Source organism: Girardinichthys multiradiatus, chromosome 20, assembly GCF_021462225.1.
Source record: "Girardinichthys multiradiatus isolate DD_20200921_A chromosome 20, DD_fGirMul_XY1, whole genome shotgun sequence".
NCBI classification, from domain to species: domain Eukaryota; kingdom Metazoa; phylum Chordata; class Actinopteri; order Cyprinodontiformes; family Goodeidae; genus Girardinichthys; species Girardinichthys multiradiatus.
This window is the reverse complement of record NC_061812.1, coordinates 14,906,494-14,917,981: the sequence shown is the minus strand read 5'-3', so window position 1 is coordinate 14,917,981 and position 11,488 is coordinate 14,906,494. Positions and strand designations below refer to the sequence as shown.

Sequence of the window (11,488 nt, the reverse complement as noted above, 5' to 3'; positions counted from 1 at the left end):
ATTTCAAAACAATAGTTATGAAATGATTCTGTAGAACTAAATTAAATTCAAAACACAAAACTTTCCAGCAGAAAAAAAACGGCACAATTTTAACTGAAGAATTCCAACAAATACAGGAAACACTTTCACTCCAGTTTATTATCAATCTATTTTACAACTTAACATTAGTGTACTACTTTTATTATAACAAAAATAAACATTAAAAGGCAGATACATTATTTAATGCAATGAAAATAAATACCACTGAGTGGTGCGTTATGTGATTAAGTGATCCTTTACAATACTGATCAACAGCTATGTTTTCATGAGATTAATTTGTGTCGGTTTACCTTCAGTATAATTAGGAATTGAAAGCCATTTCCAACAGTGGTTCATTATGTGGGTTCTTAACCTTTTAAATACACCGCAGATACAGAGTGTGAAATGTTGAGTTCTGGTTCTCTTATTGTGATTTTTGCAGAAGCATAATTCTAGAAATATACCATTAAATGTATGTAGGTGACCCACCACTCTGAAACCATCATTGTGTTAAAAGAAAAAGAGATTACAAAGCTCCACTAACTACTTGAATTTTTCTGTTAAGACAAAGTTTTATATTCCTTCCAAACCACTGAAACACCTCCAAGGTGAATGGAAAAGACTGGAACACTTAACAACATGAATGCATTGTACACAGAAACCATGCTTACCTACATTGTGGTTCTATGTATGTCAGAAATCAAATGCAAAACAACACTGGTTCTACAATGTTAACCAAAGCTTTAGCTACTTTAAATGTACATCTTTTTTTAATGGCACAGTGTGCTGCTCAGCAGGTTTACATTTAAATGTAACACTGCAATCTGCAACAAAAAGCTATGGCTAAAATTAACAGTGTATAAGCTTATTTTAAATGAAGTCCAAGGTGTAAATTTAGAAATTAAAATGTCATTCTGTTTGGGATCTAAATGTGTTAAGATTCAGTCATTTGTGTTTCTGCAACATGAATAGAGAAGCTGCAATTTTATTCCACTGTCGGATATAAACAAAGGTTTCATACAAAGAACCACAAAGGATAGCACTTTGACAGGTAGACCAGTTACTTTAACAAGGTTCTCTAGCTGCTTTAGGACTCTCCTTATTTACAGTTGAGGATTTCAAGATACCTGGCAAAGGCATTAATGTATCTTCATAATACACCCCCAGAAAAAAGAGGCAGAAGACAAACAGAAGAATCATTTTTAAGACTGTTTAACTAAATATTTTGGTTTTCTTGCAACCGTTTGATCAGAGAGTATTGCTGAATTGTGAAAGCTGTTTCTCTTTTTTCATGGTTAACCTAAAACAAAACTGTTAAAGTATGTTAGACTACATTTACTTTGGTAATACCTATTTGTATTATATATGTTAAACACAAATTATCTTAGCAACAACCCTAAATTAAAATGCATAATTAAGGTTGACAACATGTGTTGAAGATGCTCTATTTACAGAGAAAGATCCAAATTCCTAGAATTAAAAAAAACATTTTTTTAAACAATCAGAGGGGGGCAAATAAACTAAAAACAATAAAATGATGACCCTAAAATTGCTTCATGTTCCAGTAAAATCACTGACATACGTCATATTTTACAGTTGGATAAATACAGAGGATCCTCAGATTGGTCTCAGTACAGGTATCAAATATGTATAACAAATGGGTGGCGCCCAAACAAACATTCACACAAACACACATTCTCTCAGCTCTCAAAAATGGCAGCAGCTTCAAGTGTAGTGAGTCAGGCTTTCAGCAGAAATCTCTGTGAGCATAACACTAAATCAGACATCCTATCACAAAATATAAATAAACTTTAATCATGACACCATCAATGACAGTCCTTTGAAATAGTTTCTTCATTATAACATGGAGGATTTCTTCATTTAAAAGCGGCAACAGCTTTTAAACCTATCCACCCTTTGCAAGGATTCATAAAGAGCTGGGGCCTTAACAGCTCCTCTTGGAGCAGGATGTTTGGACGCATCCTTGATGACAACAGAGGAAAGTTAACATGTTCAGCTTTGTAAGCTCGCTCCAAAAATGCTCACCAAAGGGTTCTTGGAAAGGATCTACCGGCTTTATTTAGTTAAGACAAAAGTTGGCAGGTTGGCTTTAAAGTAGTTCAAGGAAACAAGTCCAACTTGGGGGCCCATTCCAGAGCTGTATTAACCACAGCAAGAGCTGCCGCCCCTAAAGCCACAGTCAGACCCATCACTGCCAATCTGACAAAGCGCCGGGCAGTTGAAGGCTGTGCCACCGTCATGACAGGGTTCAGTGTTGAGCTCTCTGGGGAAGCCTGTTTTTGTCTGCGTCTGCGACGAAGAACTATGTCCGGCCGCTGTTGAGTGGATGCAAGCTCAAAGTCCTTAAAAGTAGAAGCCGCCATGCTTAGAAGGAAAATGGATACAGAAAGAGGGGGGGAAAGGAAATTGAAAGAGTTAATAAAAGAACCGCAAGCAACACTTGTTGGTGAAAAGCAAAGGAAAATCTAATTTGTGATTTATATGAAAAAAGAGGATGCATGTTTATGTACAGGTCCTTCTCAAAAAATTTGCATATTGTGATAAAGTTAATTATTTTCCATAATGTCATGATGAAAATTTAACATTCATATATTTTAGATTCATTGCACACTAACTGAAATATTTCAGGTCTTTTATTGTCTTAATACGGATGATTTTGGCATACAGCTCATGAAAACCCAAAATTCCTGTCTCACAAATTAGCATATTTCATCCGACCAATAAAAGAAAAGTGTTTTTAATACAAAAAACGTCAACCTTCAAATAATCATGTACAGTTATGCACTCAATACTTGGTCGGGAATCCTTTTGCAGAAATGACTGCTTCAATGCGGCGTGGCATGGAGGCAATCAGCCTGTGGCACTGCTGAGGTCTTATGGAGGCCCAGGATGCTTCGATAGCGGCCTTTAGCTCATCCAGAGTGTTGGGTCTTGAGTCTCTCAACGTTCTCTTCACAATATCCCACAGATTCTCTATGGGGTTCAGGTCAGGAGAGTTGGCAGGCCAATTGAGCACAGTGATACCATGGTCAGTAAACCATTTACCAGTGGTTTTGGCACTGTGAGCAGGTGCCAGGTCGTGCTGAAAAATGAAATCTTCATCTCCATAAAGCTTTTCAGCAGATGGAAGCATGAAGTGCTCCAAAATCTCCTGATAGTTAGCTGCATTGACCCTGCCCTTGATAAAACACAGTGGACCAACACCAGCAGCTGACACGGCACCCCAGACCATCACTGACTGTGGGTACTTGATACTGGACTTCTGGCATTTTGGCATTTCCTTCTCCCCAGTCTTCCTCCAGACTCTGGCACCTTGATTTCTGAATGACATGCAGAATTTGCTTTCATCCGAAAAAAGTACTTTGGACCACTGAGCAACAGTCCAGTGCTGCTTCTCTGTAGCCCAGGTCTGGGGAATGCGGCACCTGTAGCCCATTTCCTGCACACGCCTGTGCACGGTGGCTCTGGATGTTTCTACTCCAGACTCAGTCCACTGCTTCTGCAGGTCCCCCAAGGTCTGAAATCGGCCCTTCTCCACAATCTTCCTCAGGGTCCGGTCACCTCTTCTCGTTGTGCAGCGTTTTCTGCCACACTTTTTCCTTCCCACAGACTTCCCACTGAGGTGCCTTGATACAGCACTCTGGGAACAGCCTATTCGTTCAGAAATTTCTTTCTGTGTCTTACCCTCTTGCTTGAGGGTGTCAATAGTGGCCTTCTGGACAGCAGTCAGGTCGGCAGTTTTACCCATGATTGGGGTTTTGAGTGATGAACCAGGCTGGGAGTTTTAAAGGTCTCAGGAATCTTTTGCAGGTGTTTAGAGTTAACTCGTTGATTCGGATGATTAGGTTCATAGCTTGTTTAGAGACCCTTTTAATGATATGCTAATTTTGTGAGATAGGAATTTTGGGTTTTCATGAGCTGTATGCCAAAATTATCCGTATTAAGACAATAAAAGACCTGAAATATTTCAGTTAGTGTGCAATGAATCTAAAATATATGAATGTTAAAATTTCATCATGACATTATGGAAAATAATGAACTTTATCACAATATGCTAATTTTTTGAGAAGGACCTGTAGAAGCAGAGAAATGAGAGACAGACAAACAGCCTGTAAGGGTAATGTGCTTACAAGCATCAACCCTTAAGAACTTAAGTACCTTTCATGGGCATCTGCCTCTCTGGCCAGTTCAGAGGGAGGAAACTGGACAAAGAGGTCTCCTGCTCGGCTGATCAGTGTCTCGTATGGCAGATCCTGGGGAATCTGGGACAGCAAGTGATGGACCATTGCCATATCACATTCACAATCCAACACCTCCTCCTCCCTGTGCAGCACAATCTGCAACATAATCACAAAACACAGACGCATTTCTCAAGGGCCACTGTGACAAGTGCAAGCATTTCTGAGAAAAATCAGGCTTGCCAAACTAGGGGCAATCCTGAGAAAAATATGTCGAACATTAAGATTTGCCACAGCTACAGTGACCTTACTTCTCAGGCAACAATCACATAAACATTCAACAATTTCTACTTTTAATCAAAGATGGGAGTGGCATTGTGCCCAAATTGAAATCTGATCAAGCTGCAGCTGCAACTCAATAGATTAGAATATTATGAAAAAAGTCATTTCCGTGAAATGATTCAAAAAGGGAAGTTCATATTATACATATTCTTCTCGGTTATCTATAATTGTTTATTTCTAGTAATTTTAATGACTATGGCTTACAGCTAATGAAACCCCAAAATTAAGTTATTAAGCAAATTAGAAAATTACGTAACAGAAAAGAATTTTTAATACAGAAATGTGATGCTATCACCATTCTCCGATCTACACAATCATGGGGAAGACTGCTAAATGACAGTTGTTCAGCAGACAGTCATTGACAGCTTACACAAGAAGGTAAGACGCAAAAGGTAATTGCTGTACCCAAGCCTATTGGTGGAAACCTGAGTGGAAGGAAAAGATGTGGTATGAAAAGGGGCACAAGAAAAAGGAATAATCGCAACTTTGTGAAACAAAGTCCATTCAAGAAGTTGGAGGAGATTCACAAGGCATGGACTGTAAATGGAGTCAGAGCTTCAAGAGCTACCCAAGCAGGTGTATAAAGAACATGGGCTGCACCTGTCGTATTGATTGTGATTAACCGTTCCTGAACCAGAGACAACTCCAGAAACTAGCTACCTGGACTTAGGACCACTCAGCACCAGTCTAGTCCATTTTGTTCTAAGCCTTTTTGGAAATTAAAGTAAATTTATTTAGTAAATCAAATTCCAAGAGTCTGGAATGAGACTGAAGACGCTTCGGGTTCTGAGGGAAGTTTCCAAGGCCAGTGATGATTTGGGGAGCCATGCAATCAGCACTGTGTTTTATCATGTCAAAAGCCAGGCCCGACGTCTAACAGGAAATATTAGAGCACTTTAGTCCTCTTTGCTGAGAAGCTTAACAGAGATGCAGCCTTCATTTTCCAGCAGTATTTCCCACACTGCCCCCAGTATCAATACCTGATTTAATGACCATGGTATCACTTTGCTTGATCGCTAAGCAAACGCACCTGACCTAAACCTGAACTAATGTCAAGAGAAAGATGAACACACCAGACCCAGGAAAGCCGACCAGCTGAAGGCCTCTACTAAATCAACCTGGGCTTCCTTAACACCTTGACAGTGCCATGGGCTGATTGCCTTTATATCAGGCTGCTCGGATGTAGTAATTCATGCACAATGTACTGAGTGTATATTGTACAGAACATGGACATTGTTTTCAGTAGGCTGACATTTGTGGATTTGAAACACTATTGATTGGTCTGATGAAATATTCAAGTAGTGATGACAGGAAACTTACCACAGCAGCAAAATAAATTGGCATCAGTGGATGGCAGGCCAGGAAGAAGTCATACAACCGTACAACATGACGGAAATCTGAGAGCACATGGCCAAACCAGGTTATCAGCCAACTGAGAGCGAAGACTGTGCCCACTTCAGCCCTGAGAATTAATAAAAGACCTGCAATGAGATTAACTTACAAACAAGCCTGAGATCATTTACGGTTTCCTAACTACAGATTTGTTTCACCAGTTATAATTCATGCCATTACATCTAACTATCAGACATTAAGAGAATTTTAAAGTTATTTGAGGATATCAGACAGAGCAAGTCAGTTAAAAAGGCAATCTATGGAATCAGTCCGCCAAGCAAAGGACTTAATGACGTGCTGTTTACAGTCTAAAGTTAAGCTATCATAATAGGATCAGTGTTCTGTTAAAGAGCACAGTGGCTTCATTTAAAATTCATTCATCTGCAACTTTTTTGGAATATTAATGTGCAACATTCGGTTTAGCTTTTTCATGTCTTTCTCATAACAGTACAAGTTAATAAGGATTAACATTCAGCCATCGCAAAACTCCATTCAGTGCTCAGGAATTTCTTTCCCTAAAAATAAACTGTAGTCTGTCTGAAAGCAAAGCATATGCATTCTACACATTTTTTACTTGCCTAAAAGTTATGCATGTTGCATATTGTAAACTTTATGCCCCGCCGCCCCCTTTTACATGCATCAAAGTTTTGTGGGATGTTTTATTTCCTTTTGCTTATTGGAACATCTGCTAGAGCCAACATCATTATTTATAGCTGTATATAAAATAACAGAGAATCCTACTGCTGCATGAAGTCGTGCACCTCAGGGTTGACCCTTTCAATAATAGGCATCAGGTAGTTAAGAATGTGTTTTGTGTTGTCCATGGTGGGGTCCATGAAGTCCCTGTGACAGAGGGCAAAACAAAGAGCATTTCTTAAACCAATAATGTCAAATTTATACTTAAAAGATAAAACTAATAGAACAAACTGCAGAACAATTTGCTTTTGGCATTTACCTGAGATGATGTGTGGAGAGTTTCTCTACTAGAACAGTTGCCAGGCGCTCTCCCACGACCAACAAGAAGGTGACAACAATGTCATGGTATCCCTGGTAATAGTGCAACTGGGGATTTCGTTGCAGGACTCTCAGAATTATGTCAATTAGTTCTTCCTGAAGACCCTCTCTCTGCTCATCTGGCATACCTGTGCGAAAACATTGAAGATGAAATGCTGCTGCTAGCTTTTAATATTGATCTTTTGATGGGCCTGTCTCTTTTTTTGATGTCTCCATATACGTAAAACATTAAGAGCAGCTGAAAAATATAACAAAAACAGCCCAGTCATAATTGGTTAGAACTCACTTTTATCAGCAGATGTTTAAACACAGAAACACAAATGTTTTTGGATAATATTCCACTATTTACTAAAAAGATCAGAGAGTCAGAGCATGTCATGCAAAAGTTTTGAGGCATTATTAAAAGAGAATCGTTGTAACTTTAAAATGGAAAAAACAATTAGACAAAAATAGGGCTTTTGATTAATAATGAAAGACAGACTTCTTAAAACACGAAAACATAATGAGAAAGATTGCACTCCTAAAAAACATGCCATTTTATTAACTAGAATCAATTTAGAATGTATGGAATTCACTTGGAATGTGTTTGCATGATTGGACTGAATTTACTTTTTTTGTGAAGTGCCTTGAGAAAACATTTGTTGTATATAAAAACAGAACTGAATGACCATTTCCCCCCAATCAGCAACAAAGCACAATCTTATTTAAAAGGAAAACCTTCACTCGTGTACTGATAAATACACGCAGGCTTACAGAGATCACAGGGCAGTACAATGTGATCAACAATGCTTCAGACTCAGACTGGTGGACATCTGGTCAGACAAACGTTTGCCAGTCCAGCTAGCATAAGCACAGCATTTCACAACACCAACTCTTAATTTGATAATCACTTGCAAAATGGATTAGCAAATTGCTTTGTAGTGCAGAGTGCATAATGTGGCTGCAGTCTTATAAAAAGGACACCAGTGTTGACTACCAGCAGAACCCTCTAGGTCAGCCAGTAAGGGCAAAACTCTTGCCAGATTGCATTAATTTCAAGAGGAAATGTCATCTTTGTTTGCTTTGTCTTAGGAAAATGAGCAGAATACAAAGATTAGGAAAACACACAGTGATTAATGGCAGTTCTTTAAGTAAACTCCTCACCAGGTGGAAACCTTCGCAGGGAACGCTGAACATCCAGCAAGACTTGGTTGTAGTCCTTATTGTTATCCCGCTCTACTTTTTCTGGACAGGACAAATTGTCATTAGCAGACACTTTATGTGGAGGAACCTGCATCTAACTGTGTAAACACAAATTTAAGATGGATGCAAGACATGGTACCAGGCTCTTGATCCAAGAGGTGAGGAGGGATGTTGAGGAGCCTGGGCCACACCTGACAACGTATCTCATCAGTCAGCAACCCCCCTTCACTGATTGCCATCCTCCTCAGGGTTGCTACATCCACTGGATCCACATTCAGGGCCTGAGTAATGTCTGCAATTTTCCGTTTCCGCCTGGTTTCCCAGTCTACCAGAAGAAAGACCGTGTTTGGTTTGGATCTACTTTTAACGTAACTGTTAGACATTCACATTAAACAGTTGTATGCGGTACTGGGAGGTTACGTTTAATCGGGTCATGCGCTTATAGCAGTTATAGCGAGTAGTCACATCCTGACAGCTTTTTAATTAACTTCACATGATTTCACGTACCTTGCCTTCCATTCATCGGCGACGATGCGCGATCAGTTCTAGCCGTGCTCATTTCTCTCCTCTTCTTGATGCCCCCTTATTGCAAATCATGTCTTGTCATGTTTTCGCTTGACTAACCCGTTAAGGTTCTTGTACCTGCCAATTAGAAAGTAGCTAGCCGTTATTTAATTAGCAACGGTAGCCTTCATAGAGACACGGCCCCGGATAGTTCGTCTTGCTATTGCATTAGCTAATAAACAAGCTAGCACTGCACCGGTTGGGTTCTATAGACGATACTTCCACTAAAAGAGCCATTCGTATTTTAGACCGCTGCCTAAAAGTAATATGAGTTAGACCCATAGAAACGGCTACATGTTTACACTGGCGGAAGAGATCTATATCAGCGTTAGCTTCCCTGCTAGGAATGAGTGATGACGTCGCTCCAGCTGAGTGACGGAGTCGGCTCGTTAGCAGTCAGCCGGCACACGAGCCAGCTAAAAGGGAGGCGGACGTTTTTCTTTTTCAAAACAAATCGAAACAGTCAATTTATTACAGCCATTGTATATTTAATTGCGTACAACAAAAATGAGACAGCAACGAGACAAAAAAAACCAAACAAAAACAAAACCGATAAATCATATGAAAAGTGCTATGATGTGAAGTGTACAACTAGTAACAGTTCAGCACAAAGTGATGCATTTTTTGACCTGCAAAAGTACACTAATAATTGGGTTTCATGTGGGTTTTTTTTTTTTTCAATTTGGGAGACGCACAAGTTTTGTTTATTTTTAACTTCTTCCCTCAAGTGCTGCCTGGAATGGTGGTGATTGTTATGATTTGGGGTTGTTTGGTTTTTGGTTTCGGGTTTTTTCCTTGTTTTTCACTGCTCAAGTTTTGAATCATGCTTCTGTTTATTATTTTCCTGTTTATGCTTTTGTTTCATGTTTTTCTAGTTATAGTTCTATTAGTTTGTTTCCTTGGATTTGCGTTCTGTTCAAGCCATGTTTTGCTCCTGTCACATTGTGTTCTCTGTTAATCAACTTTATTCGGTTCACCTGCACTTAGTTAATCTGTCTTGCTTCACCTGGTTCACACTCCATTTATACACACCTGTTCTGTTTACACATGGCAGAAACATTTTTCAAACCATGTCTTGTCTTTCAAATGATGCTCAAGTCTAGTTCTCAAACCAAGTCTTGTTTTTTGCTCATCCCTGCCCGTTTGTTGTTTTGTTCCTGCCTCCTGCTGTGAGCGAGTTTTATTTTTGTTATTAAACCTTTGCACTTACCATCACGCTGCCTGCTCGTCTGCATTCTGGGGTCCTATATCTCGCAAACCATAACAGTGATGGTATAGGTTGCACTACAGGGGCATGCATTCGGGGGATACCTGTCAGTATTGGGCTAATTCATTCATTCATCCATTCACGGACTTGAGAAAGCGTTATACGAGTACAGGCCATTTACCATTCATATCATTTATTTAACCAGAAAAAAAATCATTGAGATTAAAACCTCTTTTGCAAAAGTGACCTGGCCAAGACGGCAGCGTAAAACATACAGAAACCAAGACCAAGTACACAAGTTTAATTCAAATTCAATTCAAAAATACTTTATTAATCCCAAAGGGAAATTAAATGTTATTGTAGCTCATTATGAGGGTTTCCTCAAAGAGCCGTTATGGCTGTAAGCAGGAAGGATCTCCTGTAGCGCTCCGTCTTACAGCAGATCTGAAGAAGCCTCTGACTGAAGACACTCTGTTGTTGTAGGACAGTCTCATGAAGAGGATACTCAGGGTTCTCCATAATGTTCTTCGTTTTATGAAGAATCCGTTTAAACGACAGTTTCACAATTCATAGAGCACCCTTGAGATATCACATAGCTTTAAATATTTGGGATGTTAAAATAACCTAGTGACCCAATTTCTCTATCCTTTAAAATGTACTTACAGTCTCCTAAAGCTATAAGAGAACTCAGTTTTAAATCCTGTTGCATGTTATTCCAGGTAGCAGGAGCAGAAAATGTATAAGCCTATTGAACAAATATAATTTTGACTTTAGGGACCTGGATCAAGATGATGTCTTTAGAGCGTAGATCATAATAGTTGAGTTTCTTACACAGAAATGAGCATTAATATATAGGAAGAAGCCCAAGAATGCATTTATGGAAGAAAAAAAAAACACACCCAGTAAGAGTGTCTGTGGACAGATGGAGATGGATAATTTCCTGTAACTTACAAAGTACAATGATGTACACGATAGCTACAATCATTCATAAACCCCAAGTATTAATGAATAACAGATCTTCATAATCCATCATAGGGAAAAAGGCTGAAGTGATCAGGTGCTTCCTGACTTTCTGTGAGAACATTTTCTTGTTTCTAAAACAGAAACCCAATTTAAGTGTCAGCTTAACAACCAGTTCATCAATATCAAGTTTAAAAGATAAATTCTCATCAATCAGAATACATAAATATATATAAGTAAGTCTGCTCTGCTTGGCTAACCTTTTTTCAAAGCAGGTAAATGCAGCAGTTGTACAGGAGACATTCCTGAGACTTGAAAATCATCTTACCTAATCCAATGATGATCCTATGTGGTTTTTATACTAACTTGCCTTATAATGAAATCTGACCATTCTAGTCCCTTCATAAATGATTTGCCAATTTTAGTTGATATCTGTAAGTGACAAGCACAAACTTTTGACTAGTTGTGTTGGTTATACCTTAAATTCTTTTTAAGTATTTCTTTATTTTGATATTTTTTTTCTTTGATTATTGAATGTTGTTATTCCAAATACCACCACTAGGGGTCAGACGGAGACGGTTCTGATGCGCACGCAGCACATACGGCAAAA

At 39.0% G+C, this 11,488-nt stretch overlaps 1 protein-coding gene across 1 annotated transcript; it reads right to left on the bottom strand.

Annotated features, from left to right (window-relative positions):
- Positions 1 to 120: 120 nt before the first annotated feature.
- tbc1d20 (TBC1 domain family, member 20) lies at positions 121 to 9,103 on the bottom strand. The gene is made up of 8 exons (XM_047347759.1): positions 8,655 to 9,103; positions 8,287 to 8,472; positions 8,109 to 8,189; positions 6,907 to 7,093; positions 6,693 to 6,794; positions 5,880 to 6,021; positions 4,198 to 4,376; positions 121 to 2,403 (listed from the first exon to the last, which is right to left on the bottom strand). The coding sequence occupies exons 1-8, from the start codon at positions 8,704 to 8,706 to the stop codon at positions 2,139 to 2,141; spliced, it is 1,194 nt and encodes a 397-aa protein (XP_047203715.1). The 5' UTR covers positions 8,707 to 9,103; the 3' UTR covers positions 121 to 2,138.
- Positions 9,104 to 11,488: the final 2,385 nt, after the last annotated feature.